This window comes from Dipodomys spectabilis, unplaced genomic scaffold (genome assembly GCF_019054845.1).
Source record: "Dipodomys spectabilis isolate Male_0828 unplaced genomic scaffold, ASM1905484v1 ptg000096l, whole genome shotgun sequence".
In the NCBI taxonomy this organism is placed as follows: domain Eukaryota; kingdom Metazoa; phylum Chordata; class Mammalia; order Rodentia; family Heteromyidae; genus Dipodomys; species Dipodomys spectabilis.
This window is the reverse complement of record NW_024870773.1, coordinates 17,988,589-18,011,328: the sequence shown is the minus strand read 5'-3', so window position 1 is coordinate 18,011,328 and position 22,740 is coordinate 17,988,589. Positions and strand designations below refer to the sequence as shown.

At 39.1% G+C, this 22,740-nt stretch overlaps 1 protein-coding gene across 2 annotated transcripts in view; it reads right to left on the bottom strand.

Annotated features, from left to right (window-relative positions):
• Positions 1 to 21,805, bottom strand: part of Upf2 (UPF2 regulator of nonsense mediated mRNA decay) — a 99,806-nt gene extending 78,001 nt beyond the window's left edge. Inside the window, exons 1-4 of one of the 2 annotated variants that reach the window (XM_042685964.1) lie at positions 21,726 to 21,805; positions 15,640 to 16,019; positions 10,850 to 11,629; positions 1,786 to 1,946 (exon numbers count right to left, since the gene is read on the bottom strand). In XM_042685964.1, the coding sequence (XP_042541898.1) occupies positions 1,786 to 1,946; positions 10,850 to 11,629; positions 15,640 to 16,001 (1,303 nt within the window). In that variant the 5' untranslated portion in view covers positions 16,002 to 16,019; positions 21,726 to 21,805. The remainder of the gene's footprint in view (positions 1 to 1,785; positions 1,947 to 10,849; positions 11,630 to 15,639; positions 16,020 to 21,725) is intronic. The other variant, XM_042685965.1, reaches the window with a different exon arrangement.
• Between the last annotated feature and the right edge of the window lie 935 nt (positions 21,806 to 22,740).

The window sequence follows — 22,740 nt, the reverse complement described above, 5'->3', positions numbered from 1 at the left end:
GCCACAGCATCACTTTCAGTTTTCTAGTGGTTAATTGGAGATAAGAATCTCACGGACTTTTCTGCCCGGGTTAGCTTTGAACCATGATCCTCAGATCTCAGCTTCCTCAGTAGCTAGGATTACAGGTATGAGCCACTGGCGCCCGGCCAGACTTCAGTCTTCTGAGTAACTAAAATCACAGGTGTGAGCCACCAGTATCCAGCTAGAGTATGACACATTTGTTATAAAGCACACATCCATTGGATTATGCAAATCAATTTCTAGTAGCACTGAGCAACTGGACATGTGCTAACACACACTCTTCCCACTAAGGCCTATGCTAATCTTGGGTTGTGAAACAGAGCATGCAGCTTCTGCTTACTAGAGATATACAGAGACACATGGCTGAAAACATGTAAGAAAGAGATGTCTGCCAGGCTCTGGTGGCTCACGCCTGTAATCCTAGCTACTCAGGAGGCTAAGGGGATAGCACCAAAGCCCAGAGTTCAAGCCTCACGAATGACCAAAAAAAAAAAGAAAGAAAGAAAGAAAGAAAGATGTCTTTTGGGTTCCTCCAAGCCCCACACCAGCCACTATCACTAATTCTCTCCTGCACCTGGCTTTGTGAAGCTATTTGTGATATGCAGGTCACATTTCAGATTCAGGATGGGCTTAAGTTGAAAACTTGTGTTTAAAAAATGAATGCTTAGTCAAGAAATAGAAACAAGTTCTCCCTATTAACAAAATGAATACTAAAAAGCTGAAACATGTTGGGGGAGAGGAGATGGACCATAAAATGAGGGGAAAAGGGTGAACAAATAGTCATTATCTTCAATACACATATGCAAAAGTTGAGGGTATACAGATGCATTGTACTCATAATCTGACTTGTGGAATTGAAACCCTTTTTAAAAATTATATAAATTTAAAAAACAGAAAGAATCAGGTTCTCAACATAGCCAAAAAAAATTAAAAATAAGGATAAATCTATAAATATTAGAATCCCCAAATCCAATTCACCTTTCTCATTATCTGTTTCACAAAGTAAATCTTTCTATAACCCCAAATATGGTTTAAGACTAGTCCTGATTGGATTTAATCTAAAGATACCCATCACAAAAGAATCTGAAGAAATCACCACAATATCATATGAATATTCTCTAGCTACATAACCTTTCTCATTCAGGAATGTAATTCAAGTAGCTTTGGAAGGTTATTCAGTCTTAAAACCTTAATTTAAAAGAAATTAAAATTTTTTTGTGTATGCTGGTAGTAGGACTAGAACTCAGGACCTATGTGCCGTCATTCCACATTTTTTGTTCAAGGCTAGTGCTCTTAACACTTGAACCACAGTTCTATTTCTAGCTTTTTGGTGGTTAATTGGAGATAAGTATCTCAGAGACTTTCCTACTAGGGATGGCTTCAAATCATGATCATCAGTTCTCAGTCTCCTGAGTAGCTTAAGATTATATGATACATGAGTCACAGGTGCCCGAAGAAACTTTTTTTTTTTGCCAGACCTGGGGCTTGGACTCAGGGCATGGACGTTGTCCTGAGCTTCTTTTAATTGAGGCTAGCACTTTACCACCTGAGCCACAATGCCACTTGCAGCCTTTTCTGTTTACGTAGTACTAAGGAATCAAACCCAGGGCTTCATGCATGCTAGGCAAGCACTCGACCACTAAGCCACATTCCCAGCCCCAAAGAAAGTTAAAAATTTAAATTCGTGTGTGTGTGTGGGGGGGGGAGGGGGGGGGGCAAGTGATAGTGTTGGTTTTTTGAAAATTAGATTTAAGGTCATCTTACCTTCTGGTGTTGGTTTGTCCTGAGGAAGATCTGGCATATTCTCGTCCAAAAGGTCTGCTAAGGACTGAGAATTTGCCAGCAGCTTCTGATAAGACATGGCGAATTCTTCATATTGTTTATGTCTATCTTCACTTAGCTCCCCTTTAGAATGCAGAATACGCCTATAAACAAATGATAAAATAATCTTGAGAAGCTTATCAAAACAGGTGGGATCTTCAGTATGTTCACAAATAAAATTAAATTAAATTAAAAAAAAAAAAAAAAAAAAAACAGGTGGGATCACTGTTGTTATATGGAAAATGCTGTATGAATATGATTTTATTAAATTGTGCACAGTTTCTGCTAATTTATCACCTCAAAAATTCTAGACAAAAAAAATTCTAAACATACTTCAAAAATTAAAATGACTATACTCAAAATCACCTAAAGCAACTAAATTTCATCAAAGATTATGAAGCATGGACTTCAGAAATACCATATTTATAATATACTACTAAATAAGGAGGTTATTTAAAATCCTGTTACCGCCATACATTCCTGTGACAGTTAAGCAAAAATGTTTTCTTGCAACTAACAAATTAAGCTTTCAAAAGCACTGGTTATAAAAAGAATCAGCTACTTTTAAACTTCTACAATGAATACATATAACAAAATATAAAACAATTTAAAATTTTATTATTTTGTTATGTCACATTCCTCTAAATACACAGTTAACCAAAAATACTTAACACATCTATGTAAGTCACTTTTCAGAAACAGCAGATTTTAGCCAAAGGTAGTGATTCATGCCTATACTCCTAGCTACTGGGGAGACTTAGGTCCATAAGTATGTCATTCAAGGCCAAGAGAGGGAGGAAAGTCCAGGCGTCTGCATCTCCAAAAGAACCAGGAAAAAAGTAAAAAGCCAACAGAACTTAGTGTGAAGCCCTTGAATTCCAACCCTAGTTCTGACAAAAAAAAATTTTTTTTAAATCAAAATCAATTATTCTTAAATATAAATTTCCATTATTTAAATCCAAGCAATCTTAAAAGAGCCTGCATCTCCTACATAGCTAATTGTCAATCTACAATGTCAAGTATTGGTTGTTTTCCCATTTCACAAATATCAACTGAACACCCACACCACCTACTCGAACTCAAGGGTTAGAGGACACAATTCCTACTCTACAACCAAATACCAGAAAGTCACCAATTATTTTGAATGCAAAACAATCAAATGTATAGTCAAAATGCCAACTATATTTGTATAAAAGCCAATAAAAAATAGTCATCTTTTGGGCTGGGAAGGTGGCTCAGTGGTAGAGTGCTTGTCTTGCATGCATGAGGCCCTGGGTTCAATTTCTCAGCACCACATAAGCAGAAAAAAGCTGGAATTGGTGCTGTGGCTCAAGAGGTAGGATGCTAGCCTTAAGCTGAAGAGCAGAAGGACAGAGCCCAGGCCCAGAATTCAGTCCCCACCACTGACAAAACAAAGTTTCTGAATTTAAAAATTTTTTAAAACTCAAAACATTTAAAAATATTCACATCCATAAAAAGCCACTATTTAGAATGATTTTTAAGCCTCTAGCATTTCTACAAATGGGCCTATTAGAACTTTAAATCAAAAGTTCTAATGTAAGAAATTTTGAAATTTTAAAGCTAATAAAATTAGAAATTCAAGTTAGTGTTCAAGAGTAAGCTATTTTAAAATGTCTGCAGTATATAATCAAACAAACCTAAGAGCTCATTCTGAAGGAATTTATATTAAGAAGGGATATTAATGGTTCTAATAACAATGAAGATGCAATGTTATACACTATTTGGAAAGAAATTGTAACCATCCCAGAATATCATCACTTGTAAATTTATTTCTCTAAAGTTCTGATAAGACTTACAATACTAAAACTTCCCAGGTATAAGCCAAGTATAACTATTTTATCAGAACAGAAAATGAACAGTTCTTATTCTACTATCAACCTTACATTCAAATATTTGCCTGTGGTTTTACATTTTGTCAACTCAAAGTAAATTTATTCATTGATGGATTCTTGTGTGTGGGTTCCAGTCCCTCTCTAGACCTACTAGCACCAAACTAAAACTTTAAAAGTTTGGAGGTATTCTATAACCCCTATACACCAGTCTGAATTCCATGAGCACAAATTTACCAAACTATTCAATACTTAGGTTGTGATTGAGTGAAAACAATTCTCAGGGAGAAAGCACTTGCTTAAGTAAATACTGATACCAGAGAACAGACTTAACTTCTGATATCAACATGATCAGGTATCTGTAACCCTTATTATTTAATATATATTTACTAATCATGTTTAAATTCACAAAAGGTGTGTGTGTGTGTGTGTGTGTACAACTTACAGCAATGAAATAAGCCATCATAGAAGCCTGGGTATTATTGAAAAGCCCTAATCATTACAGATTCTAATGACTTAAAATGAAACATCATGTATATTACGTATGGCAGGGTGTATAATTTAAGGAAGCTCACAGAAAAAGATCTGTAGCTTCATCTTTTTTTTTTTTTTGCCAGTCCTAGGACTTGAATGCAAGGCCTATGTCTGTCCACGAGCCTCTTTGTGCTCAAGGCTAGCACTCAACCACTTGAGCCACAGCACCACTTCCAGCTTCTCCTGAATGGTTTGTTGGAGATAAGTCTCACGAATTTTCCGCCCAGGCTGACTTCAAACCGTGATCCTCAGATCTCAGCCTCCTGAGTAGCCAGGATTACAGATATGAGCCACCTGGGCTCGGCCTTTTTTTAGAGGAATAGGAATACTGAGCAGAGAAAAGGATTTGCCTAGCAAGTGCAAGGTCCTGGTTGAATCCCTAACACAAAGAGGAAGGGAAAAAGGGAGAGAGGGAGAAAGGAAGGGAACAGAGGAAAAGGGGGAGGGGAGAAAAGAATGTATCTGTGAAGCAATGAAACATTATCAACACATGTGATCAAAAATTATCTCTTTATATCAGTGTTATTTAAAATGTTTTTGTTGTTGCTCAGTATCAAACCCAAGGGCTCATACATGGTAAACAATTACTCTACCATAGACTATAACACCCCATCTCTCACTACAATTTCTTATATTCTATGAGAACATAACACTAAAAATGCAAATAAAATAAAGCTAAAAATAACTCATCACATCATCTTAATTACTATCTTTTTAAAAACACATCTATTACATAGTTACAATGAAACTATTTTTTGAGAATGTCATAAACCAGAGGCCAGCAGACTTTTCCTATAGAGAGGAAGAGTGTAAATAATTTTAGGCTTTACAGAGGATAAGATGTTCCTTACAATTATACTTAATCCTGCCATTACAGCAAAAACACAGCAATTGTTAATTTGCAATAAATAAATACCACTGTTACAAACTTTATAGATCCTGAAATTTGAATTTCATTTAACTTACATATTTCACAAAATATTGTTCTACTTTTAAGAATTTTTCTCCACTATTAAAAAAGGTAAAATTTGCTCTTACAACATATGCTATACAAACTCTGTCCACATGCCACAGACTTGTCATGACTGGAGTTAACAAAATCACTTCACTGTTAAATGTTCCTTAAATAGTTTATTTTCTCCCATAAACTAGTACCCTTTTAAATAATTAAAGAGTAAGCAATAAAAATCAAATAAATTTTAAAAAATAAAAAACCAAGTAGGGATAGGAATGTGGCTCAAGTGGTAGAGTGCTAGAGTGAGCAAAAGAAGCTCAAGGACAGTGCCCAGGCCCTGAGTACAAGCCCCAGGATTGACCAAAGGAAAAAAAAAAAAAACTTTCAAGTTTTGTTATAACAAAAATACAAAAATATCAAGCCTCTTTTATCTAGCTATGAGCTATCTTTGTCTAGAAGCATAGTTAAGGTACATCAATCCTTGATTTGTGGTGTTTTTTATATTACTGGCTTAATACTGCAACCCTAACAAAACATTATATACCCCATTTCTGAATAAAGCATAAGCATAATCAAGAAAATCCATTAATGCCTTGTAATAGGTCTATGTTTTTTTTATTCTCCATAGTCATAGGGATTAAACTTGGCTTGGTGCTTGCTATCCCTGAGCTCCTCAGCTCAAAGTGAGTGCTCTACCATATGAGCCACAGGAACGCTTCCAGTTTTCTGGTGGTTAGCTGGAAATAAAGTCTCACAGACTTTTCTGCCCGGGCTGGTTTTGAACCTCAATCCTCAGATCTCAGCCTCCTTGAGTAGCTAGGATTACAGAACCCACCAGCACCTAGCCATCTTAACATTTTTATTATTACTTCATTTTTTGTTATTTTAGATAGATTGCCTGTTGCTATATATTATCTTTAAAAAAAAAAAAAACTATGAGCTGGGCATGGTAGCACATGTTTATAATCTCAACACTGAGGTTGAGGCAGTTCAAGATCAGCTTTGGCTACAAAGTGAGACCTTATCTCAAAAGAAAAAAAAAATTTTCTAAATTTCAAATGAAGATGAGAAAGTCTCACTCAAAAGTTTTCCTGAAGATTACACAAATGACACCCTAATAGCCTAGCATTTTTACTGAACACTTTATATATGTGCCAGATGCTGTTATTAAGTGCTTTCTACACATATAAATTCACTATATGATTGTTCTTTCCCTAGAGGTACAGTATATTATCTGCATTTTACAGATGAGAAAATTGAAGGAAAAAGGTACTAGGTAATTTGCTCAAAATTACAGAATGAGTAGATGACAGGTCTAAGATTTGAAGCCAAGCAACCTGGCTTCACTATCCATGTTGTTAAATACTGGAACTATGCTTCCTCTCAAATTAGTATTACCTACATCATATTTTATACAGAAATTACAATGTCTCTCAAATGCATATTACAAAGGCAAGCCTAACCAGATCAGGGTGCTTATTTTGTATCTTCTTTGGGGCTTTTAAATAGCATTTGACTAAATACCGAGTGACTTAATACCCTTATAATGATGGATGCTATGCAACTGAAGAAAAGCTATCCTTGCTACATTAGGTAAGTCCTGGTACTATTTTTTCCTTCAGAGACACTATGAGGGATCAGTTAAGATTACACACAGAATGCATTATGCATTTGGCAGGAAGAAACCTGCCAAAGTCCACTGTACTAAAGGCAAGAACTTACTGGGTACAAGTGGTTCACACCTATTATCCTAGCTACTCAGGATGCGAAGAGCTATGGATCACAGTTCAAAGCCACTAGAGCAGGAAAAGTCCATAGGATTCTTATCCCCAATTAAACACACACACACACACACACACACACACACACACACACACACACACACACACACACACACACACACACACACACACAGCTGGAAGAGGAGCTGTGGCTCAAGTGACAGAGCACTAGCCTAGAGTATAAAAGCTCAGGACAGCACCCAGACCCTGAGTTCAAGACAGACAGACAGACGGTCACACACACACACAGCCACACACACACACACACAGACAGACACACACACACACACACACACACAAACGGGCAAACCTTTTTAATGCCAACTACTATTTAACTTTCCATTAGCTCTAAGAAGGAAAAAAACAGCAATAGTACCAAACCTTATACAGTCGCATAAATAACACACTAAAATTTTGGTTTAAAAAAAAAATCACGAAGTAGATCCAGAAAAAACTACTAGGTTTTACTTTTCATCGCCTGAACTCTTATCAAATTGTCATAAAAATTTGCTTCAAAATTATCTTAAATTTTTTTCTGAAGAAATTCTACCATCTTGACAAAAATCTTAGCTAGACTGATTTTTGAGCACTATCACACCTAATAGAAGCCATAGTGGGTAAAACTACTGCACATGATTTATTCCCATGAAAACATATACTTGATAACAACTACAAAGGAGAGACTTTCAGCAATCATGTACTTTCATAGTAGGAAAGAGATTAACTAGACTACCATTGGATTGTGTCTAATCCCCTTCCTAGATCAAGTTTGCTGTCAGTTACCTGCACCTTTACTACTGAAATTGCCTAAACAGGCATGAGCAAATTAATTTAGGCATAAGCAATTATTCTATATGGTATTTAAAGTTATCACCTCCAAATTATATCTTTAAGTGGCCAAAGTCTGCCATGATAAATAATTTCTAAAATGCTAACTACAATTCTATACTAATTACCATAGATCTGTATCAAAATGGATGTTTCTCAAAGAAAGCCACAAAGCTGTTTACCAATGTCTTAAATAAGAAATGAATAAAGGTCTCTTTATCAAAGGTAGGTATCTATATATAATATAGATACGCATATAATAATGCACATATAATCAATATATAAAATCATTATTAGTTAAAATAGTACTCCAAAAGCATCTGAATAAAGTCTAAAAAAATCAGCAAATATGTATTTAGGCTTAAATCTTTTCTTTAGTAGTTCAAAGTGAAGAAACTGCTTGACAGCAGTTCATATGAGCAATAAGGCTTTAATGTCAATAATTCTAAGAAAAAGTCAAAAGAATGACAGGGCAGCTGAAAACTTTTAAGCAATATAAGTCAGACACAGAAAAGAATGCATCCAAAACAAATGCCCGAAGGATAGTGAAGTACCAGGAAATCATGGGACAAACTGAAGAACTGGAGGTATTTAGTCTGGAGAGGAAGAAAACACCTCTTCAGTATGCAAATATCTAAGGTTCTGTCACATAAGGAAAGAGTTCACAGGTCCTACATCAATGTGTTTCAAGCTATCTGCCCTCAAAGACTGTTCCCCAGCCATTACCGACACTATGAAATGCTGTCAGAATTTTCTATTTACTGTTTACTCATGTGAGCCCTCACTTTTAAGTAGCTGTACCAGAAAAAAAGAACTAAATTTATTTTTTTTAATTATTGCAGAAGTCAAATTTCACCTTGATATAGCAATTTATAGAAAACAGATGTGCCCAGCATTGGAGTGGTGGAGAAAGCATGAACCCCTTGGGAAAGTATCCAGAGGAATATTACCTGTTGATAAGATCTGCTAGGAATCCCAAAGTAGATTCCTGAACTAGAAAGCTAACTGCTAAATCATTGTAGATTTGCTCCACTATAGAGCCAAAAGGAAACAAACCCTTAAAACAGCCAGTAAAACTAATGCTACCATCATATTTAAAAAGTCAGTTGTGATATACCAGAGAGATGTATGGGGGGGAAACTATGAAAATGTCCAAACATTGCAACTTGTAATTAGGAAACCTGAAATGTGACCGTTAAAATTCAAAGGCACAAAACGGGTAACAATCCTTTTTCCTATTTTTTGTAAGGGGAGGGGTAGGGCAGTACTAGGCTTTGAATTCAGGGCTTCATATTTGCAAGGCTGAGACTCTACCACTTGAGCTACTTTACCAGCCCAGCCCTATTTTTGATGATTATTTCTGAAATAGGAGCTCTTGATCTTTTCTGGTGGCTGGGCTTGAACCATAATTCTACAGCTGTCAGCCTCTCAAGTAGCTAAGATTACAGATATAGCCATTTGTGCGAGCTGATTTTTTTTCTTGAGATAGGTTCTTACTATGCTGCCCAAGCTGGTCTTGAACTCATAGACTCAAGTGATCTTTTTTCCTTAACATGTAGACAGCTGGAATTACAAGAATGTAAAACCAAGCCTGGCTTTTTTTCTATTTTCCAGCTAAGATCTCATGCTTTTGGCCCAAGACCATAATCCTATTTATGTCTCCTAAGTAACTTGGATCACAGATGTGAACCACCAAGCTGTTTGTTTCTTGAGATGCAGTCTAATTTTGGGAGGGAGGGGAAAAAAAATCCTTTGTGGGCCTCAAACTTAAATCCTCCTGATCTCTGCCTCCAGTACCTAGGTGTGTAGAGTGTCTAGGAGTCTAGACACTGTGCCCAACTTTTTCTTTCTTCTCAACAGAATCACTGATTAAACCATTACCATTTCAAATCCTCACAGAAATGACTTTTGGCCACCAGGATTTAGCCACATCATTTATTTATGTACCTATTTGACCATGTCCTAACAGTACTTCTATTGGCACACACAATTACTGTCTCATCTGGTTAAGCTAATCATCTTCCAGTGTTACCTACTAAAACCAGTTCTGCTCCACTAGTCTTCTGAGAACAATAGAAAGGTACTCCCCCATACTAACTGATAATCAACAAGAATTTCAGATTCTCAACCATGTCATTCAACTAGCTGCACTCAGCTATAATTGTAGTTGCCACCTTTCTTCATACCTTCAGCCCTCCCTAAAAGTGACCACAAATTGCATCAACTTCTACAGATGCTTCCTTGACACAGATACTAGTCTCTATGATTTCTTTTAACAATCAACGGTGGCTCCTTATTCAGATCTTTTTACCAATTACCACTGCATAATACATTACTCTTCCAAAATCTTAAATGGACACCCCCAGAAAGACAACTTCAATAAATACTCTGTGAAATTGCATCTAAGAAGTTGTCACAAAAGCTTGTTGACTGTTTCTCAAAATTTTGATCTGAAATACTGACAAGATTTATTTTCTTGAGCCAGGAATGTGGCTTGGTGGTAGAGTGCTTGCCTAGCATGCATGAAGCCCTGGGTTCAATTCTTCAGTACCACATAAACAGAAAAAGCTGGGAAGTGGTGCTGTGGCTCAAGTGGTAGAGTACTAATATTGAGCAAAAAGAAGCTCAGGGACAGTGCTCAGGCCCTAGTTCAAGGCCCAGGACTAACAAAAAAAAGATTCATTTTCTTAAAATCAGCAAGTAGCAATAGTGACATTAATAACCTAAAATATACAACAGAAAACAATAGCAAGTAAATTGAAGTAAAAGAAAAAGAAAATTTATGCCCAATTATTAGGCAGTTTTTGAAATCACACTAACATATCCACAAAGCAAAATCTTCCATTTCCTTGCCAGATTCATTTCAAATCAAAAATGAAATGTACTGTCAATTCATTTGAACATGGCTCAACCATTACACTTTGAAATTTTCCTGGAATGTTAAAAAATCACCTGTAAGGAGCCCTTCTCCATAAGTTCTTTCAGTGTTGAAGACTTTAAGCATTTTAAGTATGAGCTCCAAAATAAATTCTCAATTCTGAGAAACATTTGAAAATCACCTGTTTTGTCTCTCAGTATTCTGGAGCTCCCTGTGGTCCCTTTTCAGGTGTTTGGTCAAAGATGTAAAGTACTCTTTTAAAAGGTTCTGGAAAGGCTGCTGTTTCTCTGGACTAATTATCTCACTAGGAGGAAAACTCAAATTAAACTTCTCTGCAGCACTCTTTACTCTCCTTGGTACAAGTCCAGCAATGTCATCTCCACAATGGCGACAGAAACTAATCACCACAGAAACATGAGTGTGGGATTCTCGATCAGCATTAATAATATTTTTTAGCTGTTCATAAATTAAGGAAAGACCTTCCTTATCAGTGAAAATCCCAACTATTGTCAATTCTGCAATGAAGCGCAAATCAGTTCTTAGTTTAGTAATATTAGGAGTTTTCTCCTCTTTCCTTGCTTCAAAATGTTTTTTCCAGACCTGAAGAAGTGAGGGGGCAAAGTCAGCATAGCGCTGGTGAAAGAGTGAGCACAGGTGTACAGCACAGTTCACATCAGAGATTTTCAGTTTTGCTTCCACAATGGAAGCTACTGCTTCTGCAATGTATTTGCTTAAGTTCAGGCCATTAAAATCATGAGACAAGGAGTCTCTCTGTTGTTCTGTAATCGTTTTTAGTTTCTTGACAAAAGCAGTATTTTTCTTCAGACTTGAGTCTAGGCGGCTGAAGAAATTTTCCTCTGGTCGGTTTTCTGGAGCATTTTGGTTTTTGCTACGAAGTTCCTTTCTTAACTGATGCCGTTCCCAAGCTTCCTGGTGAAGCTGAAGAGATTCTTCTTTCTCTCTATGTAAAAGACAAAATACAAATAAAACTTCCATAAGTATCAATTGTAAATCACATGAGTAAAAGCCAATAAAAAAGTCATCTCTCAGGCTGGGAAGGTAGCTCAGTGGCAGAGTGCTTGCCTCACATGCATGAGATCCTGGGATGGATTCCTCAGCACCACATAAACAGAAAAAGCCGAAAGCGGTGCTGTGGCTCAAGTGGTAGAACGCTAGCCTTGAGCTGAAGAGCTGAGGGACAGCACCCAGGCCCAGAGTTCAAGCCCCACAACCAACAAAAAACAAACAAACAAAAAAAAAAATAGTCATCTCAGTATTCAGAATCAATAAAAGATGCAGACTGTGATGGGTGCCAGTGGATCACACCTGTAATCAATCCTAGCTACTCAACAGCCTGAGACTTCAGAAATCATGGTTTAAAGCTAACCCAGGCAGGAAATGTCCGTAAGACTCTTATCTCGGGCTGGGAAGGTGGCTCAGTGGTAGAGCGCTTGCCTTGCATGCCTGAGGCCTTGGGTTCTATTCCTCAGCACCACATAAGCAGAAAAAAAAAAGCCCGAAGTGGCACTGTGGCTCAAGTGGTAGAGCGCTAGCCTTGAGCTGAAGAGCTGAGGGACAGCGCCCAGGCCCAGAGTTTAAGCCCCACGACTGAAAACAAAAATAAAAATAAATAAAAAAGACTCTTATCTCCAATTAACCACATACACAAAAAAGCTGGAAGTGGAGGTGTGGCTCAAGTGATGCAGTACTAACCTTGTTAAAAAAAAAAAATCAGAAGTCAGTGCTCACACCTGTAACCCTACCTACTCAGAAGGCTGAGATCTGAGGACAGCAGTTCAAACCCAGACAGGGCAGGAAAGCCTGTGAGACTCTTATCTCCAATTAACCACCTGAAAACCAGAAGTGGTACTGTGGCTCAAAATGGTAGAGCACTAGCCTTGAGTACGAGAGCTCAGGGACAGTGCTCAGCCCTGAGTTCAAGCCCAACAACCATTAAAAAAAAAAAAAAGCAAACAACAACAACAACAAAATGCAGGGACAGTGCCAGGCCCTGAGTTCAAGTCCCAGAACCAGCACACACACACAAAAAAAAAAAAAAAGAAAAGAAAAGAAAGAAAAGGAATAAAGGAAGAAAGATGAAGAGCTGGGAATGCACTTAGTGGTAGAATGCTTGCATAGCATTCATGAAGCCCTGGGTTCGATTCCTCAGTACCACATAAACAGGACTGGCAAAAGAAAAAAAAAAGGAAGGAAGGAAGGAAGGAAAAGGTAGGAAAAGGAAGGAAGGAAAGAAGAAAAGCAGGCAGGCAAGCAGGCAGGCAGGCAAAGAAAATGCAGACTGCCCTATCCCTTTTTTTTTTTTTTTTTGGCCAGTCCTGGGATTTGAACTCAGGGCATGGTCACTGTCCCTGAGCTTCTTTTACTCAAGGCTAGCACTCTACCACTTGAGCCATAGCACCACTCACTTCTGGCTTTTTCTGTTTGTGTGGTACTAAGGAATCGAACCGATGGCTTCATGAATGCTAGGCAAGCACTCTTACCACTAAGCTGCATTCCTAGCCCCTTTTCTTTATTTTTGAAGACATTTATTAATGATTTCAGACAATAACAGTCTAGAATACAGAAGGGAGAATGAAGGATTCTGATTAGATCCAAATTAACAATCATTAACAATCATTCCGTCTATAAGCAACTAATAGGATTAAAAACATAATGTTCAATATGAAAAATAAAAAATATACAATATTATCCTTGAGAAAGATATAAAACATAAAAATATTGGGTAAATAGAAAATATGTACATTTGGTTAAAGAAAAACCATTATAGGATGGATATGGTGGCTCATGCCTCTAATCCTAGCAATTGAGAGACTGAGGCAGGAGAGACTTTAAATTTAATGCCAACTTGAGCTAGAAAATGAGTTCCAGGTTAGCCTGAACTAAATAGCAAGATTCTGTCTCAAAAACAAAAAGAAAATAAGGGGTAAGGATTTAGCTCAAGTGGTAGAGTGCATGCCTAGTAAACATATGTCCTGAGTTCAAAGCCTAGTACCACCCAAAAACAGCATTAAAAATATTTTGGCTGAGCACTGGTGGCTCACGCCTATAATTTTAACTACTCAGGAGGTTGAGATCTAAGGATCGAGCTCAAAGCCAGCCCAGGCAGGAAAGTAAGTGAGACTCTTTATCTCCAATTAATCACCAAAAAGACAGAAGAAGAGCTGTGTCTCAAGTGGTAAAGTGCTCGCCTTAAGCTGAAGAGCTAAGGGACAGCACCCAGGCCCAGACGACTTCAAGCCTCATGACCAACACCCTCCCCCCAAAAAAATGGAATATTAAGATTCTACTTTTCCATCCATAGCTTAATCAACCTTTAGGTCTGGGGCCAGAAAAATTCAAGTATAACTTAGAAAATTTGTAAAGGAACCAGAGAAAAACTATCAGTTAAAAAAAAAATTTAAACAATAATAAAATTAAAACCCTGAAATAAAAAGTAAAAAACAAAAAACAAACTCAATGTAATTTACCCTGAAAATAGGTTAAAAACAGATATATACTCATTTTTCCATTCGAGATAGTTTAAATTACAGAAATGATTGTTTGGGCAAGGGTGGAAGGGAAAGAATCAATAATCTGACTTTGGTATACCCAAATATGTAATTTTATAATATAAATCAATATGAAAGTATATTTCCCTCTTTCTGAGATGATCTTTCCATAGCTATCCTATAATTTTACAATTTCTCACTAAAGGAGGTTGCATCTACTATTGGGAGCACGGATATTTGAGCATCTCTTAGAAAGCTCCCAGCCACATGCAAACACAAGACTGGCAGAGAAATCAAATCTTCAAAAAGCACAATTCAAGCCAGGCGCCTGTGGATCATGCCTGTAATCCTAGCTACTCAAAAGGCTGAGATCTGAGGATAGCGGTTCAAAGCCAGCCTGGGCAGTAAAGTCCATGAGACATTTATCTCCAATAAACCACCAGAAAACCAGAAGTGGCACTGTGGCTCAAGTGGTACCGTGCTCACCTTGAGCTGAAGAGCTCAGGGACAGCGCCCAGGCCCAGTGTTCAAGTCCCAGGACCAACAAAAATAAATAAAAATGATAATAACAACATGCTGCTTTGAAATATTCAAGAAGGAAAAAGTTGATAATTGATGATGTTGAGTTGATGGTGGGGAAAGAGGGACTTATTATACCATTCTGATTTTTACCATGTTTCAAATTTTCCCAGTTAAAAAGTTAAGCTCTTTAATGGCAAGAGAAAGGTAGAAAAGTTACTGTGAAACTGAGCATCTCATGAGTGTGTGTGTGTATACTGATACTGGGGTTTGATTTCAAGGCCACAGCACTGTCCCTGTTTCATTAAAGGCTGGGACTCTGCTACTTGAGTTACAGCTCTACTTCCATCTTTTTGGTGGTTATTTAAAACTAAAGAGACTTTCCTGCTCCAATTGTCTTTGATTCTGGATCTTCAGATTTCAACTTCCTGAATAGATAGTATAAAGGTGTGAACCAGTGGCACCCATCATGATTTAATTTAGGAAAAAAGAAAATTAAAATAATTAAGCAAAAAGCTCAAAAAGAATTATGGTTAAGTGACAATGTCAAAACTAGCCACTATAATTGCTTTCCAGACCTAAAGTTCCAGCTCTTCATGAAAGTGGAATTACCATGACTGAGGTATGGTTCAGTTGCAGAGTGTGTGCTTAACATGTGTAAGGCCCTAAATTCAATCCCCAGCACTCAACAATAAAATAAAATAGAACAGATACTAAAGAACTATATGAGAAAAGCAGCCAAAAATTAAGTATTATCCCACCATGAAAAAGGTTTAAAAAAATTTAGCTCACCCTAGACCTTATAATCTAGTCATTAAAAATAAATTAAGCTACTCCAGACTTAAGGAGCTGCACACAGGAAGTTTTATTTCAAATAATCCTTTCTCAAAATGTTCCAATTTTCCCATTCCCTCACATCCAAAATCAAAATAAATTTTCTTACTTCAATTGAGCAGCTTCTTCTTCTTGCTGTCGTTTTGCCTGCTCTTCTTGCTTTTTTCTCTCTTCTTCCTCATGTTTCTTTCTTTCTTCTTCCTCTTTTTTTTTTAATTCTTCCTCTGCCTTCACCTTTTCTTCTTCTTTTTTCTTGCGTTCCTTGTCCTCCTTTTTTCTCTTATCGTCTTCAAGTTTCTTCTTTTTGTCTTCAGGGACCTTACTGACCTCCTTCTTGGCAGAGATCTTGAGATCATCTTTTGGTTTCTCCTTGCTGCTCACCGGCCGCCTTTCACCGCAGTCTTTTTCCTTGTTGTTTAGTAAAGATTCTTTTTCTTCCATACTTGCTGACTTTTTACGCTCAGCTGGCATTATGTGACCCAGGACAATCTGTGAAGAATTCAAGCGAAGATGTAGAATTGTATTTACTGATATACCATTTTTAAACAAAATATATTAATGCAATGTAGCAACTGTTAAATTAAAAATTATACAAAGCTAGGCACTGGTAGCACCTGTCATCCTAGCTACATAGGAGGCTGAAATCTGAGGATCACAGTTCAAAGCCAGCCTGGGCAAGGAAATTCCATGAGACTCTTTATCTCCAATTAACCACCAGAAAACCAGAAGTGGCACTGTGGCTCAAGTGGTAGAGCACTTGGGTTGACCTGAAGAGCTGAGGGTACAGCACCCAGGCCCAGAGTTCAAGCCCCACAACCAACAACAACCATCATGACAACAAAACTCCACAAAAGTAATAGTATTCCTGAGATTTTAAGAAAATCTTGGTAAAATCCCACATTCTATAATTATTAGTTATGCTTTTTTACTTTTTAGTTAAAGAGAAACTGAAACAAAAAAAAAAAAAAAACCCAGTCAGGCACTGGTGGCTCACATCTGTAATCCTAGCTACTCAGGAGGCTGAGATCTGAGGATCTCAGTTCAAAGCCAGCCCAGCAGAAAAGAAAGTACATGAGACTCTTATCTCCAATAAACCACCAGTAAACCAGAAGTGGTGCTGTGGCTCAAGTGGTAGCGTGCTCGCCTCGAGCTGAAGAGCACAGGGACAGTGTCCAGGCCCAGAGTTCAAGCCCCAAGACACACACACACACACACACACACACACACACACACACACACACACACACACACACACACACACAAAATCCCAGTAGCTGGGCATCACTGGTTCATACCTGTAATCCTAGCTACCCAAGGGGCTTGAGATCTAAGGATGACCAGTTCAAAGCCAGCCTGGGCGGGAAAGTCCCTAAGACCCTCATCTCTAATTAACCACCAACAAGACAGAAGGTAGAACTTTGGCTCAAGTGGTAGAGCATTGGGCGTGAGCAAAAAAGCTCAGAAACAGCACCCGGACTGAGATCAAGCCCCAGAAGTGGCACCAAAAAAAAAAAAAAAAAAAAGTATATGTACTTTCATATACATATGGCTCAGATTAGAGCATTATTAATTCCAAAACAATAAGCCACTGCATTAAGAACATATTGAATCAGTTTTTACCGCAGCACTTTTAAGTGTTGAGAGATACTGTAGACTACAGATGGAGCTCAGTAAAAGAAAACCTACCTAACAAATATACGCTAGGCTTGGGTTTGATGCTCATGTATGCATATGTATGTATGTATTTTTAAGTGTATTCTTTTTGGTGGGGATATTCCATAGTGGTAAATCCAGGTTCAATTCCCACCACCACATACACATATAAGGAGGTGGTGGAGCAGAAAGAATGATCTATTGTTTCATTATTTCATACAACATTCAGAAAAAGAAAGGAAAACAAAAACTGACCTCCAATATAAATCAATGGGCAAAACAAAATAAAGCAAATTTTACCTCATTGCTCTAATTTTACTATTAACCTTTCCCAATTAAATAGACTGTTAATCATTTCCAACTAGACCAGATCTTTAATCTTTTTGTTAGTACAAGTCAATTTTAATAAACATAATTATAAAATCTGTTCTATACCTGCCAGTATAACAGACACCAGCACAAGGTTTCCAAACCTTCCAAACACACATACATACAAATTATATGTATGTGTATGTGTGCGAGAGAGAAACAGAGAGAGAGAGACAGAGACACAGAGAGACAGAGACAGAGAGGCAGACAAGCAGGTATCACCAAAAAACAACTAAGGTCAGTAGAAGTAAATTTGGGAGTTACACAACCCATCTAGTAGCCTCTTTTACTTTCCTATTCTCCTCCTTTTCCATTGGTATTTATTTTGACCTGACACCCACTGGTGGAACTCAGTACAAAAAATGGCTGGTACTCCTGTTTAAATCATCACTTCTAAAACATAAAAAAGTGTAAGTAGCCTTAGTATGAAAATACCATACAGTATAATGCAAATAGCTACTCACTGGCACCATACTGAACATTTTATGTACATTATCTCATTTAATACTAAAATTTTTATGAAATGGGTATTCTTTTCCCTATTTTATAAATGAGTAAACTGAGAGTTGACCAAGTAACCTGACCAAGGCTGCCACAGAGGGTTATAGAGCTAGAATCTGAACGCACAATCTTAAAATAAAAAACCTTGAGAGGCCAGAACTGATACAATGATATGAGAAATCATAAAATTATGAATCTCAAAAATGGGAAGAGTTCCTAGTAATGGCTAAGCAGTTTTTACATAATGTTTTGAGATTATTGGCAGACACTGGCTGATAAGAATAGAGACAATTTACATATAAGATAGTAACACAATCGTACTTAGGAATATTAGTTACTATCTGAAAAAATTAATGTTTATATAGAATTTGTCATTTCTGATGTGAAATATCAAGAAGGGATATTTCAGGATTATATAACCTACAATTCTCAGACAAGAGAAAGAACTGCATCAGAATTTATAACTAATGCCTCGCTCACAAAATCAAACTCAATCTTAAATTTAGCAAGGCTTGGTGGTGCCTACCTGTAATCCCAACTACTCAGGAGGCAGAAACAAAAGGATTGTAGTTGGAGCCAGGCTGGGCAAAAGTTAGTAAGACTCTTATCTCAAAACACAAGCTAGCATAGTAGCACAAGCTTGTAGAATGTAGAGTTAGGAGGGTTGAAGTTCAAGGGCAGCCCAGTAAAGTCAGCAAGACACCTGGGAAAATAAGGACAAAAGCAAAAGAGCTAGGGATGTATGTAGATCAAGAAGGACAGCACTTGAAAGCATGAGGCCCTGAGTTCAATCCCCAGGAGTACAAATTTAAATTCTCCTAAGACATCAGAAAATTTGTTTGGTGCATGACAGATTCATAAAAGACCATCATTTATTAGCTAGAACCCCAAACTTTTCTGAGTCTACAATATTCATTCACTCAATAAACTCTAAACACCTTCTGTATTTGTGAACAAACAGTAGTTGTCATTCATAAGACAAACCCCACTCCAGAAAAATGATAAAACAGATTCTTAATAAGACTGCTAATTCTACTTTGGTTTTTTTGTTTGGGCATATTGTAGTTTGAAGTAAAGGGCCTTGTGCTTAATAGGCTTATGCTCTACCACTTGAGCCACACCTCCAACTCTTTTTGTTTTAGTTTAGTATCTGACCTTGTACCACAACCCTCCTACCTTTGCCTCCTGCATGGCTGGGATTTCAGACTTCTACCATTATACTACATGTTTTGTTTTGGCTTGGACTAGCCTTGAACCTCACAACCCTCCTAATCTCTGTAGCTGGAATTACAGGTATGAACCATCAAGCCCAGACATGGTCTTAATGAATCACTTCACTCTACATTAGAAGCACACATCTAAAATCTAAAGTATACTTAGAACTCAATTCCAGTCAACAAAATTATGACAAAGGTTCAGGTAGAGGGGGCGATGTAACTTGTGAAAATAACATTCATGATCTCTGAAATCGAATCTTAGGTTTGCCTTCCAACCTACAACATACGGAAACTGGGCAACATAACTCTTTTCCTTAGTTTTGTGGTTATTCATCAACAAGAGGGAGACACTACCAGCTGTCTTACAAACCTATTAAACTTGTAACACATTAAGAATGGCAATTCTCTTTTACATATAATGCTGAACAGTTTTAAGTTTTCTAACTGGATTCTACTACATAGCTCAAAGATTACACTGAGGTGGCAACAGCAAAGTGATCTGCCAACACTACACAACTGATTCAGTAGCTACTGGGCACTCTTCTCCACTACATCCCGACTCTTAATATTTAAACAATCCAAATAAACGTATGGCAAACAGTATGACTCGAATGGGTATACATTCATATCACAGGAATTAAAGAATTAAACCGAGGATTTAGTTCTATTTAGTAAAATGGTAAAACTTATTTAAATAAATTCATGATTTAATAAAATCAAGCATTTCATCTAAAATGTTTCCAAGTGTTTCACACAAAATCCAGAACTTTAAATAGATTCTATGCCAAAATGATCGATATGAAAATTATTTTTTTAGTTAAAATATGATTAGTTCTTACAAACTACTTAACTGAATCTAATTAAATTCAAACATCCCTTAAAAGGAAACCACAATTGAAAACTACCTTTTCTTGGCTCCCAAAATAGCGCTCTGGCACTTGAGTTGTATATTTGATTTGGTTTTCTAAATATACTCTGAAGTTCCAAAATAAAGTAAAACTACTTAACTAGTAAAACATAGGACCACGGAGTGTGCAGGGGGAAAAGGGAACAGAAGGGGTGTTTCCCTACTAAAGACCTTTCCTTGCAAAGTACCATATGGACTGTGTATGAAATCACAATGAGCTGCTCTGAAAATACAACAGAGTAAGAGAATGCTGTTCCACCTTTCCATTCTGTGTTTTGAATTGAAAATGTTCTAAAGGCAGAACAACACTGGGGTAGTTTTCCCTAGTCTTTCACTTCCTTCTTTTAAAAAGTCCTCATATATAAAGGACACGTTCAAATTGGATGTTGTTTCACTAGAATTCAAGAACGGTTTTCTTGACGATTTGTACCTACAAGAACTATAATAAGGGACAAGAGCCAATGTTTTACTTCTGAATCATGCATCCCAGAAGGCGTAAATTCTTTTAAGAGACTTGAAAGGCTGGTCACCCTTGTGTGTTACCCCCCACCTCACCCCAATCCTAGAAGCGGGCTCTGATTTGCCACCCTGGACACCAAATTTCCTGTTAACACCCCCCTCCCCCAACACACACACACACACACACACACACACACACACACACACACACACACACACACACACACACACACACACACACACACACACACACACACACACACCTGCCCCTTAGTTCAACTATACTTACTAGCAACAGTACCGGAGACTTTAACACCCCCCTCCCCCAACACACACACACACACACACACACACACACACACACACACACACACACACACACACACACACACACACACACACACACACACACACCTGCCCCTTAGTTCAACTATACTTACTAGCAACAGTACCGGAGACTTGGGATGATTAAGAAGCCAAGAATCAACCACTTTATGGGACTAAAAGTAAACCAAACAGCCTTACCCCCACCACCTCCATAATCGCCCCAATCCCCTTCCTCTATACACATCTATGCCCCCCGAAGTCCCCACACACTACACACCATCCCGCCACACGGCCCACCTCAGGGGTACCAGTCACCTCGGCCGGCCGGCCCGACCCCAACCTCTCATCCCACACCGACCACCACCCAAGACTCTCGAGCCGGCCCCCCGGTTCCCATCCTCTCCCACCTCCCCTCGCCCCGCTCCACGCCCCCAAACACCTTCAACCCGCCACAGCGGGCTCCCCGCCTCCGGCCCCGAGGCCCGGCCCAGGCATGAGGGACCGGCACCTCCGCCGCCGCCCCTCATGCCGGTCCCGGGGGGCGCCCAGGCCGAGGAGAACCCCCCGGACCGAGCTCTGAGGAAGACGGCGCCCGGAGACCCGCGGTCCCTCCACAGCTCCGCCGCCGCCCCCGGAGAGCCGGGGGTGCCGAGTCGCCTCTCGGGTCCCTCGGGGAGGCAGAGTCCAGGCCGGGGCCCTCCGGCCCCGCTTCCCTGCCCCCAGCCGTTGGAGCGAAGGGAAAAGAGGTTCCCCGGGACTCACCTCGAGCCCGTTGTCAACATTAGCTCCGGGTTTCCCAGCACCAACTCCAGCGCTCGCCTCTCCCCTCCCCTCCCCCCGCCGCTCTCGCCGCCGAGGGCCCGCCTTCCCTCCGCTCCCCCTCCTCCCTCCGCCCGCCGGCCCGCCCGCCCGCCCGCCACTCACCAGCGCGGCCGCGCTGCCAGTGGGGGCGGGGCGGAGGAGGGGGAAAGGAAGGGGCTGCCCGCAGTAGTGCCAGACCAAAACCAGTCTGGATCGGCAAGTTTTCCCGCCAGATCCAGGCCTTGTCCCTGATGTGTCTGTAGCAAATGTTCATATGGGCACCAATATTTGCTTAGAGGTTCGTTTCAATTTCCCGCTTGACAAAGAAGAGAATTTCCTTCAAACAGGCAGCATATGGGGCAGCCTACCTCAGAACCTCCAGTCAAGGCCCCAGCAGAGGGGAGGAGTATTCCAAGGACCGGAAGGCAGGAAGTGGATTGGTCGCCAGGAAAGGAAAAGAGACTGAATTGGAGATACGCAGGCGCGAACTCTAAGGGCTTGGCGGGGGGGGGGGGGGGGGGGGGGGGGAGGGCCCTAGACTAAGGCGGGGCGGGGCCAAGTGGAGGTGAGGAAGGGTGGAGGAATAGTAGAATTACGGAGCGCCATTAAGGACAAGTTTGGCCACATTTTTACTTTTATTTTTTTTCCTGGTGCGGACGTAAGGAAGAGGTCCAAGAAGGGAAAATGTGATTGGGAAAGGTGAAGAAGAAATTGAAAACTAGATATGGCTGGTGAGAAAGGTGGAAGTTAAGGAGTCTGGACTTCGGAAAGTCCCGCAGGGGAACTTCCGCAAGCCTTCTATGTCCTACGACATTAAAAATAAAAAACAAACAAAAAACACCACCTGTGAGCGGGGAGGCTTTTCTTTTTCAAAGCTTGTCTCGTTTCTCTCGAATGTTGAACCCCTTCACATACTGTAAAAACGTGTTAACAGTACTTGTTTACTCCTAAATTGCTGAACTTGTGCGTTATAACC